Source organism: Aquarana catesbeiana, linkage group LG04, assembly GCF_042186555.1.
Source record: "Aquarana catesbeiana isolate 2022-GZ linkage group LG04, ASM4218655v1, whole genome shotgun sequence".
NCBI lineage: Eukaryota > Metazoa > Chordata > Amphibia > Anura > Ranidae > Aquarana > Aquarana catesbeiana.
This window is the reverse complement of record NC_133327.1, coordinates 135378404-135398661: the sequence shown is the minus strand read 5'-3', so window position 1 is coordinate 135398661 and position 20258 is coordinate 135378404. Positions and strand designations below refer to the sequence as shown.

Sequence of the window (20258 nt, the reverse complement as noted above, 5' to 3'; positions counted from 1 at the left end):
ATGTCATCAGTTTTCTGCAGCTCTTATATTTGTGAGCAACTATTTTCATAGAAGAAGCACACGAAGGGCAAAATTAAAACCAAAGTATCCGATGAGCACCTTGAGAATTCATTGAGAATTGCTACTACATCCATCCAATCAGATATTGATGCATTAGTTTATCAAAAAGAGTGTCAAATATCGCACTCATTTTATGTTGTTCTCTTTTACCTTTTAGAAAAAAAAAATATTACAAAAAAATGACGTTTTATTACTCAGATAGGTACATTATCTAGATCAGCAATTGTTAACTTGCGATCTGCCCGACTTTTTCTGCTCATCAGCTATTCTTATTGTTAGTGTATTTTATGTGTGGCCCAAGACAATTCCTCTTTTTTCAATGTGGCCCAGGAAGGTCAAAAGGTTGGACACCCGTGTTATAACCAGTCAGCGTCCAAAGTCTACAGATACCAAAATCTGACCCAGTGAAAAGACACAAACATTGGAATATAGACCAAAAGATCTACAAAAGGCCAGAGGGACGACAGAGCCATGTCACTTTCTGCTGGCATCTTATGCTTTGCTTCGAAGAATCTTCTGTCCCAGCATTTTTTTTTAGGTCAGGGACATTCATATGATAAATAAAGTAATGGAAATTAGAGACATTGGGGTAAATCTACTAGATGCAAACAGGCTGTTCACATTGTAAGGTAATTTACCCCAGTGCTTTCACTTTGTAAATAAACTTGTGCAAGGAAAAAAAACAGCGTTTTTGCTTGTGTAGGGATCTGCTACCTTCTACAGTTACCTGCTAACATCACAGGGTTATGTATAGTTATGTATTATCGCTTTCTGACACCGCATGTCCACAAACAGGAGCTGCATTACTGCAATGCTATATTTTACCTAGACCAGAAGCATAGCCTATTCCTAAGTTTTGGCTGTTTATTTCTGACTGCCCATAACTTTTTGCAATAAATCATAGTGGCAAACAAGTCTCTGCCCTATTGTTATTATCTCACATGCACATTGCCAGATGGCTAAAGTAGTCTGTGCTACTGTATGTATGTAGTGGTCACCTTCAAGTATATTACTAGGTGAACCTTTTTATTGTTTATTTATAAATTCCTGATATTTTAGTTAACCCTGTTCCTTCAAGTCTGGGATTCTATAGCTAATTTTAGCTTAGGGCTTGATAACCAGCATAGGCTCGAGCCAGGTTAGGCATTCAACAGCCACTTCTGGTAATTAGAGGTCCACTTACATATTAGAAACTACTAGGTAGTAGATATGCTGACTTTGAGTTCCAGTGCCACATCACAGTTTCTACGTGTGAGAGACTGTGTTCCAGGCTGGTCGACAACAGTTGATAATCTCCCCATCACTGCTGATCCCCATGACAGCATCGCGATCATCCTCAGGGGGCCATGTGCAACTGGGCTTTGGTGCAACATTCATCTGGATGTATCTTTATATATTTACTATATATATATATATATACAGGGCTTTATCTCTCAGAAAATAGGTGCAGGAACTCAATCACGACCCCCCTTCCCCCGAAATCCCCCTCGAGTTCAGCCTTCTTTCACAGCCGCTTACCTCTGCATCCCCATCCACATCCCACTTTCACCCATCTTCAGCTCGGACCTCTCCATGCAACCCCCCCCCATCCTTAAAAGCTCCACCATCGGCCACATATCTTACTTTTGTTGCTGATCGAAGTTGAAGCACCCAGCCGGCTCTAGTACCTCCACTGTAGGTGACTTCTGTGTCTACAGATGATAGTGGTAGGCAGAGAGCCTGAGCCAGAGGTGGTGGAACTGAGTTCCACCAAGTTCCAGCTGAAAAAAAGCCCTGTATATATATATACCCGTTACATGTGCACAATTCCACCAGTTGCTGCTAATACCTGGTTGTACATTGGATGTACTGGATGATCCAATTTTAATCTCTTCTCTTCTTCTATATAAAGCTTGTAATATTTCCATACTGGTGTGCATCTATATACTTATGGCAATGCTTATGCTGGCCACTGTAGTGACCCTACTCCCCAGTACTTTAATTTAATTAATTTCCCAGGAATGGAATCCCCTCTGTTCACAGAGGTCCTGTCCTCTGTGGAGGCACGGCCAACTTTGTTATCAAACCCACTTTTCCAGCACAGGTTTTGGTTCTCTTATTTACCTACAGATTTAGTGCAATACCCTGTTTGATTTCTCATATTTCCCAAACAAAAGAAGAATACACTTGCACATGATTAGATGATGGAAGTTAACAGAGCTTCATCTCACTCACTAAACTCTGGGGAATATTCCCTTGGAAAGTGCAACTTCCCTTGCAAAGTGAACAGCCTATTTGCTTTTAGTAAATCGACCCCATTGCCCAGTAAGTGACATAGATGTAAAGTGCATGTGTGCGGAAAAAGCATTCATTCACCTCTAGTACATTTCTACCTATTCACAGCCGCTTACCAGGTATCTACTACACCCCTGAAGGAGTGCTTAGTAGGATGCCCTCTATGGCAAGATGTATTAGATGTTATAACCAACAGTTTTCCTTCCATCCCTCCATAGGATACAGCTTTATATACTTTGTATTTTTTGTCTTGTATATCACATCTGAAGATAAGCAAATCTGTCTACTTAATTAGTCATTCATGTTACTTACATTGTGCTTGAGAAAGCTCTAATATCCCCATCTTGTCGTTTTTTTCAGATTTACGAGGTAACTTGGATTTGGATGGTGTTCCTGGTCGGCATAAAGAGTAATCAATCAGTTATAATAAAATCAATTGCATACCCAGGATATATTTTGGACATAAATAGGGTTGATTATCAAGAATTTAGAAGCAGTATTTAATTCAGACTTTTATGGTTCTTCTTTAGATAAAAACCCCATGAGAACTTTACTGAGCACTAATGTTTTCAGCAACTGCATGCCTTGCTTTACTATAGCTATATAACTCATTTCTCAGATTGACAGTTTGAGTCAGAAAATTTAAAACTCACTCAGTTGTGCATTCCTAGTTCTCTCCTGCAACACTAAAATGTTTTCACTGAACGGGGCATAATGTCTGGCATATTGCATTCACAAAGTGCTTAACCTGACCCTAAACTGTAGTTTGAAAAAGAAAATGAGAGAGTAAGAATTTACAATGCCAAGCCCATTTTTAGTGATAAGCCCTTTGTGATAATCCCATGCCACTCCTGAGTGTGGCTGGTTTAGACATTAGTTAATGGCATTGGAGAAGCAGCATAGGTGTGCACATTTTAAATCCCAGCACTCTTTCTACAGTGCACATGCAACAAGGTCAGAAAATCAGTCCCAAACTACTCTTGACAAAAAACAAATTCACTTTGCCAAAATTCAGAAGTATTATTTTAAAAATAAAGCTATGTTTATAGTGTTACTAAACCCAAGAACCTGTATTCACTTTATCTGGTCTCCCAAAATACGCAGAACATGGAAATGCAATTATTTTAGTAAATATATACTGCAAAACATTTTTCTCATCAGCAGTATATATCAGTCTTGTGACTTCTATCCGTGTCTGGTTAACGCTTTTAAAAGGAATTTTCATTTTACACTGACTGTCCTATGAGGCTGCAGGACCCCTGACCCTCTCTCTGGACAGTGCTGATTGACCCTGTGCTGATCACATGCACCACCCCAAACAAAAGAAACTCTCTAGCAATACAAACCAAACTGAGCATGTGCAGAGTGACTCCAAAGGCTCTGTACTATCAGGAGATGGATTGGGGACAGTGAAAGAAGGGGGGGATCAGAGAAGATGGGTCCAAACAGCCACAGTGAGTATAACAAGTATGCATTACTACACATACAAACTGATTTTACTGTTGTGGGTTTAGTAACACTTTAACAATACTACATTTTTTTCAATTCTTAGGCCTCTTGCACATGATACTCCTGTTTGAGTATCTACTTTTTCAGACGTTTTGTTTTTGTATGTATTTGCACACATTTGTTTTTTTGGTCAGTAATTTATGTCTCATGTGCACAAATTCACACGAATGCGCACAAATCCACGCAAAAGCCTATTTACATTTTTTGCAGAACGAGAACGCGAGAATACATTTTCAAATGTACGAAAACGTATTCTCGCGTTCTCATTCTACACAGTATGTAAATGGACATTTACATGCATTTGTGCGCATTTGTGCACACAAATGCACGGCGCTTGTTTATGTGCCTGTGTGCATAGGCACATTACAATTAATGGGCTGTATTTTAGCTCAGTAAAAAAAAAATTGTAATGAGCTTTTTCAAACTGCATTGTGCAAGAGGCCTTATTGTGGGCACATCACAACACAAACAGTCCGGCCTTGATGCACATCATATTGAATTTAAAGTAATACAGAAAAGAAAAGCTATATCCCATACATAGCCTTTTCTCATACAAGGGTATGTAGACCGTGAACATTTCACTACTGTGTTTTTTGCTAAATAAGCTAGTCTTTCTAACCTCTCCTTCAGCCCAGCTTACCTGTTGAAGAGAAATGTGCTGCGGATCCACTTTCCTCACTTCCAGCTTTCCGTTTTGCCTGAGCTTTATGATGATCTGACCGTTTGGTGGTAGAAGGATGACGACGTGCCTTGCGCTGAGACAAGGTGTCAGATGCTGATAAATGAGAGTTAAAGGTTAACTCCAGGCAAATATAAAATACATACATACAGTATCTCACAAAAGTGAGTACATCCCTCACATTTTTGTAAATATTTTATTTTTATCTTTTCATGTGACAACACTGAAGAAATGACACTTTGCTACAATATAAAGTAGTGAGTGTACAGCTTGTATAACAGTGTAAATTTGCTGTCCCCTCAAAATAACTCAACACACAGCCATTAATATCTAAACCGCTGGCAACAAAGTGAGTACACCCCTAAGTAAAAATGTCCAAATTGGGCCCAAAGTGTCAATATTTTGTGTGGCCACCATTATTTTCCAGCATTGCCTTAACCCTCTTGGGCATGGAGTTCACCAGAGCTTCACAGGTTGTCACTGGAGTCCTCTTCCACTCCTCCATGTCAACATCACGGAGCTGGTGGATGTTAGAGACCTTGCACTCCTCCACCTTCCATTTGAGGATGCCCCACAGATGCTCAATAGGGTTTAGGTATGGAGCCATGCTTGACCAGTCCATTACCTTTACCCTCAGGTTCTTTTTTCCCTTAAATTCCATATTTTTTATTGATTTTCTTTATAATAGCACAAATCAAACTTTACACAAACATAATTTTCCAGATACAGTTACAAACACATACTTCATCTTACAATAGTCTTACCCTAGGTTATTTAGCAAGGAAGTGGTCGCTTTGGAGGTGTGTTTAGGGTTATTATCATGTTGGAATACTGCCCTGCGGCCCAGTCTCTGAAGGGAGGGGATCATGCTCTGCTTCAGTATGTCACAGTACATGTTGGCATTCATGGTTCCCTCAATGAACTGTAGCGCCCCAATGCCGGCAGCACTCATGCAGCCCCAGACATGACACTTCCACCACCATGCTTGACTGTAGGCAAGGCACACTTGTCTTTGTACTCCTCACCTGGTTGCCGCCACACACGCTTGACACCATCTGAACCTAATAAGTTTATCTTAGTCTCATCAGACCACAGAACATGGTTCCAGTAATCCATGTCCCTAGTCTGCTTTTCTTAAGCAAACTGTTGAGGGCTTTCTTGTGCATCATCTTTAGAAGAGGCTTCCTTCTGGGAGGACAGCCATGCGGACCAATTTGATGCAGTGTGTGGCTTATGGTCTGAGCACTGACAGGCTGACCCCCCACCCCTTCAACTTCTGCAGCATTGCTGGCGGCACTCATATTTCCCAAAGACAACCTCTGGATATGACACTGAGCACGTGCACTCAACTTCCTTGGTCGACCATGGTGAGGCCTGTTCTGAGTGGAACCTGTCCTGTCCTGTTGTCCTGCTGTATGGTCTTGGCCACCATGCTACAGCTCAGTTTCAGAGTCTTGGCAATCTTCCTTATAGCCTAGGCTAGTGATGGTGAACCTTGGCACCCCAGATGTTTTGGAACTACATTTCCCATGATGCTCATACACTCTGCAGTGTAGTTGAGCATCATGGTAAATGTAGTTCCAAAACATCTGGGGTGCCAAGGTTCGCCATCACTGGCCTAGGCCATCTTTGTGTAGAGCAACAATTCAGATCCTCAGAGAGTTCTTTGCCATGAGGTGCCATGTTGAACTTCCAGTGACCAGTATGAGAGAATGAGAGCGATAACACCAAATTTAACACACCTGCTCCCCATTCACACCTGAGACCTTGTAACACTAATGAGTCACATGACACCGGGGAGGGAAAATGGCTAATTGGGCCCAATTTGGGCATTGGGGGTTATTTATGAAAGGCAAATCCACTTTGCACTACAAGTGCAAACCTACAAGTGCAAAGTGCACTTGGAAGTGCACTTGGAAGTGCAGTCGCTGTAAATCTGAGGGGGAGATCTGAAATTAGGGGAAGCTCTGCTGATTTTATTATCCAATGTGCAAGCTAAAATGCTGTTCCTTGCATGTCCCCCCTCGGATCTACAGCGACTACACTTCCAAGTGTACTTTCAGTGCAATTTCAAGTGCACTTTGCACTTGTAGTTTGCACTTGCAGTGCAAAGTGGATTTGCTTTTCGTAAATAACCCCCTGTGTCACTTAGGGGTGTACTCACTTTTGTGCCAGCGGTTTAGACATTAATGGCTTTGTGTTGAGTTATTTTGAGGGGACAGCGAATTTACACTGTTATACAAGCTGTACACTCACTACTTTACATTGTAGCAAAGTGTCATTTCTTCAGTGTTGTCACATGAAAAGATATAATAAAATATTTACAAAAATGTGAGGGGTGTACTCACTTTTGTGAGATACTGTAGATACAGATTTGTATTCACGGGTAAATCATGAATGTAAATGCAACTTGTGCAAGTATTTGTATTTGACATAGTACAAGTCTCTAGCAATCCCCTGTATGACAGCGCTTCAGGACAGGAGTGGTCTGCTTACACCAGCAGGGCTGTTTTATCACAGTCTGTATGAAAACTCTCTATAAGTGATTGTTTACACCAGCAACGTTAAAAGGTCCGTTCAGGCAGCAGACAGGGACATCCAAGATACAAACCAGAGGTCAGGGCAGGCAGCAGACATAGACACCCCGGATACAAGCAAAAGGCCAGGGCAGGCAGCAGAAATGGGTAACCAGGATACAAGCTGGAGGTCAGGGAAGGCATTGGACATGAATAATCAGGATGCAAGCCAGAAGTCAGGGCAGGCAGTAGACAAGGATCAGCAGGATACAAGCCAGAGGTCATAGGAACTAGCCAGAAGTACACTGTAATCAGTACAAGGAAAGGGCATTGCTCTGATTGGATAGGTAAAACCCAAAAGGGTGTACAGCTGCATGACATAAAAGGGGAAGCAGCACTACATCAGGGAAGGTAAGTAGCGATGACAATTTTTTGACATTTCCCACACACTGAGTCATCTGTTACTTAAGAATTTGAAAAAAAATAACTTTCTTAAAAAAAAACTTTTTAGTTTACAATTGAGTTTACAGTTACCGGTTTGTAGTGCTTTGTGAATTCCTGAGAGATGGGGGTAGCTCTTTATTATATATTCGGAGGATAAGAGAGACCAGAAGCTGCGGACATTGTCCTTGTCACAAGTCAGAAGCCAAGTAAGAAGAGCATGGAAGGCTTTCTGTGCTCCCATCCCTTCACCTGCCCGCTGGGTCTCCTGTGAAAAAAGTAATGGTAAGAAATTATTTGAATTGTAAATTGTTACCTTTAACTGTATGACCAAAAGCAAAGATCTAAAACAGGGTTGTCCAACCTGCGGCCCACAGGTGGCATGTGGCCTAAGTCAACTATGATTGCAGCCCAACACATAATCGTAAAAATACTTAAAAATATTGATTTTTTTTGGGGGGGGGGAATTTTTTATAAAAATGCAGTTACATTTAGCGAACACATGCCCCAGAAGAAAAATGTGACAGTGGGGATATTTACTAAAGGAAAATCCACTTTGCTCTGCAAGTGCACTTGGAAGTAAAGTCGCTGTAGATCCGAGGGGGACATGCAAGGAAAATACAAAACAGCATTTTAGCTTGCACATGATTGGATGATAAAATCAGCAGAGCTTCCCCTCATTTCAGATCTACCTCTTAGATTTAGAGCAACTGCATTTCCAAGTGCACTTGCAGTGCAAAGTGGATTTACCTTTCATAAATAACCCTCTTTACTGGACTTTTATAAGTTTTATCTTCCCAAAGAAAAATATTCCACTCTTCACAATTACACCTTATTCATGTCATCAGTTTTTGGCAGCACCTGTATTTGTAAGCAACTATTTTCAGGGATGAAGCACACGAAGGGCCAAATTAGAAACAAAATATCTGATGAGCACCCTCTCACCCTCATTGAGAATTGCTACTCCATCCATTGAACCAGATACTGATGCGTTAGTTTATAAAAAACAGTGTCAAATATCACACTAGATTTATGTTGCCCCTTTTTCTTTTATAGTAAAAAAATATAAAAAAAAAATGAGTTTGATTACTCCATTATATATATGTCAGTGATCTGATAACTTGTGATCTGCCTGACTTTTTCTGCTCATAGGCTATCCTTATGCCCCGTACACAGGAGCGGAAATTCTGCCAGCAAAAGTCCGATGAGAGCTTTTGGTCGGAAAATGGGACCGTGTGTATGCTCCATCTGACTTTTGCTGGCAGAATTCCAGCCAGCAAAAGATTGGGAGCAGGTTCTCAATTTTTCGATCGGAAAAAGTTCCGATCTGAAATTCAGATCGTCTGTATCAATTCCGACGTGCAAAATTCCTGCGCATGCTCGGAAACAATTTGATGCATGCTCGGAAACATTGAACTTCATTTTCTCGGCTCGTCATAGTGTTGTACGTCACCGCGTTCTTGACGGTCGAAAGTTCAGCGAACTTTTGTGTGACCATGTGTATGCAAGCCAAGTTTGAACGGAATTCCGTCGAAAAACCATCCAAGATTTTTCCGACGGAAATTCCACTTGTGTGTGCGGCATTAGACCCCTTTCACACTTGGGTGCTTTGCAGGTGCTACAGCGCTAAAAATAGCGCCTGCAAAGCACCCTGAAAAAGCCGCTGCTATGTCTCCAATGTGAAAGCCCGGAGGGCTTTTACACTGGAGCGGTGTGCTGGCAGCCCTGCTAGCAGCATCTTTGGAGCGGTGAAGGAGCGGTCCTTCACCGCTCCTGCCCATTGAAATCAATGGGGCAGCGCGGCTATACTGTAGCAGCGCTTTGCGGTGGTTTTAACCCTTTCTCAGCCGCTAGCAGCCGAATAGCGCCACGAAATTGAAAATAAAATTTAAAAATAGCGGCATTTTAACACCGACGCACCCACCGCCCCAGTGTGAAAGGGGTCTTATTGTTAAACCCCTTTCAAACTGAGGCAGTTTTCAGGTGTATTAGCGCTAGAACTAGCCTTTGAAAAGCGCCTGAAAACTGCCTCCCATTCATTGCAATGAGTGCTTTCACATGTTAGAAGAAGTCCTGCAAGCAGCATCTTTAGGCTACTTTCACACTGAGGCGGTGGGGGCGTCGGCGGTAAAACAGCGCTATTTTTAGAGCTGCTTTACCGTCGTTTTAGCGGCGGTATTCAGCCACTAGCGGTGCGGTTTTAACCCCCGCTGGCAGCTGAAAAAGGGTTAAAACTGCTTGCATAGCGCCGCTATAGCCGCAGTATAGCCGCGGTACAGCCGCGCTGCCCCATTGATTTCAATGGGCAGGAGCGGTGAAGGAGCGGTGAATACACCGCTCCTTCACCGCTCCAAAGATGCGGTTTGCAGGAGTTTTTTCTCTCTCCTGCCAGCGCACTGCTTCAGTGTGAAAGCCCACAGCAGCGGCAGTTTTAGGTCGGTTTGCAGGCGCTATTTTTAGCGCAATAACGCCTGCAAACCGTCCCAGTGTGAAAGGGCTCTTAGGGTGGGTTGGGAGCGCTATAAATAGCGCTCCCTAATCACCGCTGCCCATTGAAATGAATGGGCAGCGTTTCAAAAGAGCCTTAAAAGCTCCGCAAAACTGGTCTTTTTTTTTAAGGTCTCATTGTCACAGGACCTTAAAAAACCCTGCGCCCCAAAAGCGACTGGCACTTTAGCGCTGTTTTAGCGGCGCTGCAGTGTGAAAGTGGTCTGAAAGCTTCAGCTGACCATAAACAGAGTGAATTTCAGCCAAGGCCTGGTGAGCCTGCTAACAATTACTCTGTGGGTGTCCCCGTCAGCCTCCTCTTGCTCAACATCTTTCATTTCAAAAAAGCAAAGCCAGGTAGATTATTGTTGGCTGCATGCAATCAGCTGCAGGCACTGTTTGGGTATTTTGACAGGCGGTGATGCCAGCCATCAGAATACAAATTCAGGCACACATTTTCTTTCAGGCTAGAGAGATTTAATGGCTGGTCACATATTTGTCACTATGATACACACTTGCAGATGATAACATCTACCTGAAATTTGTCTTCAGAAACAAGGTCTCTGTCCATCATACCATACAGAAGGGGGAACAGGTCAGTAATCGCCACTGCTATTTCTGTGCGGTGCCATTTCAGGAGTGCTTTGAGATCTCTCCCTTCAGAGGAGTCCTTTTCAGACATTTTCTACAAACAACAGAAATATACTTGCTTAAACCTGAACTCCAGACAAACAGCTAAATACACAAAAGAAACACAAATAAAGTATTGGGGCTCTTTAACATTTCAAAGAAGTTGTATTTCCTGCCAAGTAGCACCAGTTGCTGCAGTTTAGGAACTTTAATGCCCCGTACACACGATTGGACTTTCCGACAACAAAACCGTGGAATTTTGTTTGAAGGATGTCAGCTCCAACTTGTCTTGCATACACACAGCTACACAAATGTTGGCCAACAATTAGGAACGTGGGAACGTGGTGACGTACAAAACGTACGACGAGCCGAGAAAAAGGACGTTCAATAGCCAGTGTGGCTCCTTCTGCTTGATTCTGAGCATGCGTGAACTTTTGTGCGTCGGACTTGTGTACACATGATCGGAAATTCCGACAACAAAGTTTTGTTGGCGGGAAATTTGAGAACCTGCTAGCCAACATTTGTTGGCAGAAAGTCCGACAACAAATTTTCTATGGAGCATACACATGGTCGGACTTTCAGCCAACAAGCTCACATCAAACATTTGTTGTCAGAAAATCCGATCGTGTGTACGCGGCATGACAGTTCTCCTCCCCACCTTCTGCCAGTGACTGTGATAGAAGACGCTAATCTGTTACTTTGCTCTCTCCTGCTATCAGCATGCTTATCGCACAGGAATACCATTGATTGCTTCCTTGTGCTGCTTCTGTCTCCCCCAGTCTAAGCTCTGATGTGCAGGGGCTGCAAGAGGCTAATACCAAGTACAATTCAAGTACTTACACTGCTTGCATTTGTTAAAAATGCATTGAAAAATGTATTACTGAATAAAAAGCTGTGTATTTTATATATGCCTGGAGTTCAGCTGCCAGTGTTTTGTATTATTTGCTCTGAATGTTCCTTCTTCCATCCATTAGGCATTGTGGACTTTATACTGCTCGTGCAGACAAAGCACCACTTTGCAGCAGTTATGGATCCTTCAGCATACTCTTACTATGGCTTATGGGGCATGCTGAAGTTATCGTTTTTGCCTCAACCAGAGACACACTCTGCCATCTAGTAATCTACCATGCATATAAATGACAATGCTTAGGATGAAAGAAATAGTCTTTAGAAAAACGATTAACCCTATGAAGTTTTGATCTTTTATTGTTATAGAACATTAAATCACATTTTTTTACACTAATCAACAGAAACAGACGCTTTCATATCAAATAGAAAGCAGATCCCAGCAATGTATAAAATATTCACTGTGATTCAATGTTCCGTGACAATAAAGCATGAACACTTCCAACATGGTGAATGTTTTTTTTTACTGCATATACAGAACATGTTTCCAAAAAAATCTTCATCACCTAAGGTTTTTTAAGAAAAAAAAAAAATGAAAACCCTTTTTGTGTGAAGTAATTGCTCCTGTAAAGAAACAACCATCAGATATTTACATTTCTCATGGTATTCTTACCTGGACACTGAAGTTCTCCTCTTTGTAGATGGTACTCTCTGTAATAATTTCCTTTAAATTGAAGTTGTGATAATTACTCAGCCAATAACATTAAGAGATGATATTAGGAAAATGAGAGTCCTCCTCTTATTTTTCTATTTAGTCACCTGTCAAGCGAAGGTTCATTGCTGACACTCTGAAACCGATACAAAGGGGAAAAGGGTGATTAAACCACATTAATGAAGGGAGGGAAAGTACAATGTATGTCATGCGTGGCTTTGTTCTCTTCTGAGCTCTGTTTATGCTGGTATCCATGTGACCTCTGTACTTGGCTCCCAAAAATGAACAAGTGAGAATCTATGGGCTTATTTAGGAACCAAAGAGACATGGTTCCGCAAATTTTTTGACCAGGACAGACTTATAGATGCCAATTACACCTGAGCGTTTGGTAGTTTAAAGCTTGAAAATGCTCAACATTCAAAATTCCATGGTTTTCAGTTATGCATGTTCATACCTGGGCATAGTGTCACTTGAAGCTTGAGGGTCGAAAAAGTACATACGCTTCTTTTGAGCTACAAGCTTCAAGCGTTTTTGGCTCCAGTAGACTTCAACTGAAAAAATGCAAAACACATGAAAACACACATATCACGTGCTTTTTCCCTAGTAACTAACTTTCCATTGGCTAAAAATAATTTAAAAAATGCTCAAGCATCAGACATCCTTCAAAAAATGGAAAAACACTAGACAAACGCAAAAAAAAAAAGAAGCCTGTAACGACAACCAAAGATGCTCAGTTCAAGTGTGAATGCAGCCTCAAAAGCCTCCGAACAACAGTGGGGAACCTTAAAGGTGGAACAAATAAGAAACATAGACAAAGACAAAGTACAGCAAGATTTTGGATGAGTTTGGGCAGACCGGCGTTGAGTCATTATGTTGTTTCTTATGCATTTCAGTTCATAATATAACACACACCAATGGGTCAGTTCATCCAATATTAATATTTGAAATATACAGTAATGCTAATGGGCTGAATCACTCATATGCTTACAGAAAAGGTGAGATTTCCATTCTGGAGATCTTGCCTCTGCACCCCTCCTCACAACCACCATGAAGTCTCAATCATCTTGTTGTTGTCTCAATCATCCTGCTGCAATTTTTCTAAAGTAGTATTTGTAAAAAAATGTTGTACATTGACTCTTCCTTTAGTGGTCACAGGTGGGTGAAATAGGGAATGTGGATGCAAGGATCTCTTTACCTGGGTCCCCAAGAGATATGCAGCTGGATAATTCAGACTGGCCATATTTATTTTCCATTGACGTGATATGAAGTACTTTTCTATATGATAGAAATCGCAGTCACTTGGTTTTTAACCTCCTTGTGGAGTAGTACAAGGAGATACTTGTCAATTTACTAGTTTTAACCAAGTGACATTTTCATGCAAGAGCCACATTTGTACAAAGGAAATGGGCAACCTGATGAAATGCTGTGACAACATGCAATACATTGGAAGCTTTCATTGGGAAGTGTTTTTACTGAGGGCCTGTTCACAACTAGTGCGCTATGGTAACATGCTTGAAACCCCACACATTACCACTGCAATACGTTGCACTGCATTATGGTATAAATGGACCCTTAGGGTGAGATTGACTAAAATTGGAACGCTCAGAATCTGGTGCAGCTGCGCATGGTATCAGCTTCCAACTTCAGCTTGTTCAATTAAGCTTTGACAATTAAAACCTGGAAGCTGATTGGTTTGGAGCTTTGGATTTCGATTATGGAGTGTTACACCAGATTTTGCACTCTCCAGCTTTAGTAAATAACCCCTTATGCCCTGTACACACGGTCGGACATTGATCGGACATTCCGACATCAAAATCCATGGATTTTTTCCAACGGATTTTGGCTCAAACTTGTCTTGCATACACACAGTCACACAAAGTTGTCGGAAAATCCGATCCTTCTGAAAGCGGTGATGTAAAACACGTACGTCGGGACTATAAACGGGGCAGTAACCAATAGCTTTCGTCTCTTAATTTATTCTGAGCATGCGTGGCACTTCGTTTACACACGATCGGAATTTCCGACAACGGATTTTGTTGTCTGAAAATTTTATAGCCTGCTCTCAAACATTGTGTGTCGGAAATTCTGATGGAAAATGTGTGATGGAGCCTACACACGGTTGGAATTTCCGACAACAAGGTCCTATCACACATTTTCCTTCGGAAAATCCGATCGTGTGTACAGGGCATTCGAGTTTTAGGCTAGAGTCACACTGTTGTGAAAATGTGTGTTATGCACCTTGGTATGGTGTGGTGCCATTTTTAACAGCATCCGAATGCACCTTACCCATGCATCTGCATTGCAGAATACCACAACACACAGTAACATGGTAAGTCCTTGTAACAGAGTGGCGACAAAGGAGCTCAATTAGGACACCGTTAACAGGAAGTGCTTGAACAGGGATCTCCATGGAAGGATAACAAGGTATTATTTTAACGTTCACAATATATGTGTCCCAAACTCTGTCTGCCACTTCACTTAGGTAAAATTCATCAATTTTACATGTAAAAAACAGCTTTTTCTTCTTTATTAAGATGTTTCATCAGGCAGGACTTCATCAACAGCTCTCTAAAACGTTCTGTGTAAATCTTTGTAAATTGCAGCCCACCCAGTAAAGTGAATGTGAAGCATTCCTGGCAGAGTACAGCCAGAATCCCTGACCGAAGATTCACATGACCTATCCAACGTGGTTTAAATCCCCATCTGACAGCTCAGGCAATTAGATCTCTTCTTATCTCACAGTGGGACTTCCCGGACTTTCCAGAAGCCTCTACCCCTAGCCACAATTTAAATAAACACAAAAAAAAATTGGTAATTATTACAACATAAGGAAACAGAAAGTTTTGGCAACATATAATAAAACAAAATTTAGATAAATTTAACACCACAACATAAATTAGGTGACTTTCTGTTTGGATTTATTCTCATGGAAAGGTCTTTTTAAAGACAAGAACTGAATATGAAGACTATACACGTTTATATTGCCGTATTTTCCACACCATAAGGCGCACTGGATTATAAGGCGCAGTCTCAATTACAGGGACTATTTCTGTACTTGACCATACAAAAGGCGCACTGCATTATAAGGTGCATGCTAAAACATACAAAAAAACAAGCAAACAAAAGTCGTGGGGGGTAAATGCCCTACCCTTACCCAGGCCCATGTATATGGGCTTCAATGAAAGCTTGCTTTAATGTCCGGTATCTGCAGACAATGCCAAGTAGATCGCCCAGCTCACAGGTAGGAGAAACACTGGCCACACTGCGCTGGAGATACAGTTTATGTGAAGGAACGAATGACTTCCCAGTCCGTACTGGGATAGTCAGTAGTCTCACTGAGATCGGGCGCTCCGCTCACACAGTGATACACACACCAGCCGTGTAGCACTGGAGTAGGAACCCACGTGATGTGGCTCCAGGCGAAGACTCAGAGCGCATCAACAGTGTGCTAGTGTCCACGTGTAAAAGGGGTTTGATGGATTTGTTTAGACTGTAGATCTCCTTCAAAGTGGAGTGGTTGGTTTATCGCTGCCAGCGTACGTCCCTGTGTCAGAGCGGGAAATGATTTTGGAACTCAGTGCACATATAAGGTGCACCGGATTATTAGGTGCACGGCCGCTTTGGAGGAAAATATAAGGCTTTTAGGTGCGCCTTATAGTACGGAAAATACGGTATTAAAGGAGGGAAAAGTACAGAATTCATGCTTTGAAATCATCTTCCCTTGTTCTGAGTGCTTTAAACTAGGTGAGAATTCAAATTTTCAACTTTAATGATCATTCAAACAGGGGCGGCTCTTCAAAAAGCTATTGGACCCGTTTAATAGATCCCAGGATACTAGCAGATCATATGGAAAGGAGAGAGTGCCAAGAAAAAAAAAAACACCCAACAAATTTTTTTTTAGACACACTAATGAAGCATTAAAATCAATGCATTTCACTGGCTTCTCCAAACCCTCTTCATCGGGGCTAAACATAATTTGTGAATCCTAATTCAGTACTGCTAAAATAGTATGATATGGTATAAAACTGATCTCTAAAGAGCATGTCATTTATACTAAAGATCTCGTTTTAAAAATAAGCAAAGGTTTAAAAAAATACAGGTAATTACAAAGTATCACGATTGTATAAAAACGTTTATACAATAAAAAAAATTATAAGCATGATATACATTAACTAATATTTTAAACTGTTAAACACATTTCCTTTAAGCAAAAAAAATCTTTCAGCCTGAGGGCCAAGAATCCACACCAAACAATAAATATTTAAGAATTTGATCAAGATTACAAGATAAAATGTATATATAATGTTAATTTTTTAGCTAAATAATATTGCTATAATATATATATATATATATCCATTCATACCCCTTGAAATTTTCCACATTTTGTCATGTTACAACCAAAAAAGCACAAGTATTTTATTGGGATTTTATAAAGGGAAATGATAAATGGTTTTCAGCATTATTTACAAATAAATATATAAAAGTGTGGCTTGAATTTGTAATCAGCCCCCTGATTACAAATATTTCCTCTGATACCATTAACTAAAATCTAGTGGAACCATTTGCCTTCAGAAGTCACCTAATTAGTAAATAGAGTCCACCTGTTTGTAATTTAATCTCAGTATAAATAAAGCTGTGCTGTGAAGCCCTCAGAGGTTTGTTAGAGAACCTTAGTGAACAAACAGCATCATGAAGACCAAGGAACACACCAGACAGGTCAGGAATAGAGTCGTTGAGAAGTTGAAAGCAGCGTTAGGTTATAAAAAAATATCTCAAGCTTTGAACATCTCACGGTGCACCATTCAATCCATCATCTGAAAATGGAAAGAGTATGACACAACTGCAAACCTATCAAGACATGGCCATCCACCTAAACTGACAGGCCGGGCAAGGAGAGCATTAATCAGAGAAGCAGCCAAGAGGCTCATGGTAACTCTGGAGGAGCTGCAGAGATCCACAGCTCAGGTGGGAGAATCTGTCCACAGGACAACTATTAGTCAGGCACTCCACAAATCTGGCCTTTATGGAAGAGTGGCAAGAAGAAAGACATTGTTGAAAGAAAGCCATAAGAAGTCCTGTTTGTAGTTTGCAAGAAGCCATGTGGGGGGCAAAGCAAACATGTTGAACAAGGATGTTTAATGCCAAATGTTTTGTAATGCTGATTTGTTTAATACATTTTTCTGTTTAAAAAAAAAACATGTGGAATAAGTTGCTCTGGTCAGATGAAACCAAATTTTTACTTTTTTGCCTAAAAGCAAAACGCTATGTGTGGCGGAAAGGACAGGGAAGCTGCAAGGACAGAGAAGCTGGTCAGAATTGATGGGAAGATGGATGGAGCCATATACAGGGCAATCTTAGAAGAAACATAAAAAAGAGAAAATACAGCACTGTGTAAAATATAGGTATAAACAGCAGCCAACATAGCTATAGACCCAAGCAGTAAATGTGAATATGAAAGTGTAGCGCTATGAAACCTAAATAAAACATTTAAATTAAAGGTAATGAAACCAGTGTTGGAATCCCAATACCAAGGGATATAGAGACAAAAAATCTAAAATAAATAAATCTTAAAATAATAAATCAGTGAAAAAATCCCAATTCAAGGAATATACATAAATATGGTATAATCATACCCAGTGCAATTTTAGAAGAAAACCTGTTAGACCCCTTTCACACTGAAGGGCCGATAAAACAGCGATAAAGCATCCGTCGTTTTTGCTGCTTTTCGATCGCTAACAGGGTGGGTTTTTAAGTTTACGTGACAACATGACCTTAAAAAAAACCCAAAAGACACCAGTTTTACGGCAATTTCGAAGCACTTTTAATTAAATTCAATGGGCAGGGGCGTTTATGGAGTGCTTTTCACAGTGCTCCAAACCCGCCCCCAAAGATGCTGCTTGCAGGACTTTTCTAACGTCCCGCAAGCGCACCGCCCGAGTGTGAAAGCACTCATGCAAATGAATGGGAGGCGGTTTTCAGGCACTATTCAGGTGCTATTTCTAGCGCTAAAATGCCTGAAAACCGCCTCAGTGTGAAAGGGGTCTTATAGTCTGCAAAAGACTTGAGACTTGGGCGGGGTTCACCTTCCAGCAGGACAAAGACCCTAAACATACGACCAGAGCTACAATGGAATGGTTTACATCAAAGCATATCCATGTGTTAGATTGGCCCAGTCACAGTCAAGACCTAAATCCAATCTGTGGCAAGACTTGAAAATTGCTGTTCACAAACGCTCTCCATCCAATCTGACAGACCTTGAGCTATTTTGCAAAAAAGAATGGGCAAAACTTTCACTCTCTAGATGTGCAAAGCTGTTAGAGACATCCCCAAAAAGACTTACAGCTGTAATTGCAGTGAAAGGTGATTCTACAAAGTATTGACTGGGGGGGGGGGGGGGGGGGGGGTGAATACAAATACACGCCACACTTTGCACATATTTATTTATAAAAAAAATTTGAAAACCATTTATCATTTTCCTTCCACTTCACAAATTTGTGCTACTTTGTGTTGGTCTATCACATAAAATCCCAATAAAATACATGTACGTATATGTTTTTAACATGACAAAATGTGGAAAATTTCAGGGGGTATGAATACTTTTTCAAGGCACTGTACATAAAGCCTCCCTATCTATTTGGAATTAAGCCGACCATAGACAGTCCAAATATCAACCGATGAACAAGCCGAGATTCGATCCATGTATGGGCAGGCTGAATGTACCCAAGTTGATCGATCGATCGACTAGCCTGTCGGATTTTACATGCAACTATTGCTAGCGGCTGTTGTATCAGCTAGCAATAATCACTGTGTTCTCCGGTGGGGATGGCTACATGGAAGGGATTCCCCTACCAACATGGACTGTATTGATGGGGGAATCGAGCGACCACAGGTTGCAGGCAAGAAAATTGTTCCATCTATGGTCGGTCTTAGGTGATCCATAATAAACGAAAGCAGTTAAAAGTGTTAGCTCCTATACAATAGACTAATCTTTTCATAGTATCTCATCTATATAAATTTTATTTATTTATTTCAGGTACTTATATAGCGCCATCAATTTACGCAGTGCTTTACATATGCATTGTACATTCACATCAGTCCCTACCCTCAAGGAGCTTACAATCTAAGGTCCCTAACTCACATTCATACATACTAGGAACAATTTAGACAGGATCCAATTAACCTACCAGCATGTCTTTGGAGTGTGGGAGGAAACCGGAGTACCCGGAGGAAACCGACGCAGGCACAGGGAGAACATGCAAACTCCAGGCAGGTAGTGTTGTGGTTGGGATTTGAACCAGCAACCCTTCTTACTGCTAGGTGAAAGTGCTACCCACTACACCACTGTACCGCCCCATATAAATGGCAGTATTCCCAAAAAAGGGACAGTAAAAAGGGAAGAATGCCTTAAAATTGCAGACTGGACCCAAAGCAGGGCTCAGAAATGGATTATAGAAGAGCATAGTGTGTATAAAAATGAAAATGACTGGAAAGAATATTACAGGCAGACTGGATAGTTTATGAATTGCAAGTGACGTAGATGTAGAAATGTACGGTAATAAATCATGTACACACAAAAAATGTATCAGTTTTTGAACAGAAGGGACAGTTGTGTTGAATAGCAGAAAGAATCAGATTAAGTTGGGACACAGAGCAGGGGTTTCCAAACTACAGCTTGTGGGTCATATTGGGCCACTACAAGATGTTACCAAGTCTGCAGCAATTTAGGTCATGCTTTTTTCATGGTACAGGTGGCCTGTTCGCCAGCATCACAACAACCAATGGCACCGAGCAGCCAGGACACACGGCGTCATTCATTTATATGGTGCTGGTGGCTGGTCTAACTGTAAATGGGAACGTACAATGCTGATCCAGGGTGGTGGCATCCACAACCCAACATTCAGAAGATGACCTGCTCTGCCTCCTGATCTCTGTCCAAACTTGCTTTGCCTCCCTCCCTGTGCCATACTGTCCCTGTGGTTATGATTGTAAGGCAGGACAGGGAGACTGAGGATTCTGATGTGAATGGGGAGCTCTAATGTACAAGGGAGGCCTCTAATATGAACGAAGGGGTCTGATGTGAGGTGGGCTCTGATGTTCTGTACAT

At 41.3% G+C, this 20258-nt stretch overlaps 1 protein-coding gene across 1 annotated transcript in view; it reads right to left on the bottom strand.

The window, feature by feature from the left end:
• Positions 1-10648, bottom strand: part of LOC141139508 (autoimmune regulator-like) — a 62219-nt gene extending 51571 nt beyond the window's left edge. The window contains exons 1-4 of the mRNA XM_073625702.1: positions 10502-10648; positions 7573-7747; positions 4484-4618; positions 2647-2727 (exon numbers count right to left, since the gene is read on the bottom strand). Of these exons, the coding sequence (XP_073481803.1) occupies positions 2647-2727; positions 4484-4618; positions 7573-7747; positions 10502-10648 (538 nt within the window). The remainder of the gene's footprint in view (positions 1-2646; positions 2728-4483; positions 4619-7572; positions 7748-10501) is intronic.
• Between the last annotated feature and the right edge of the window lie 9610 nt (positions 10649-20258).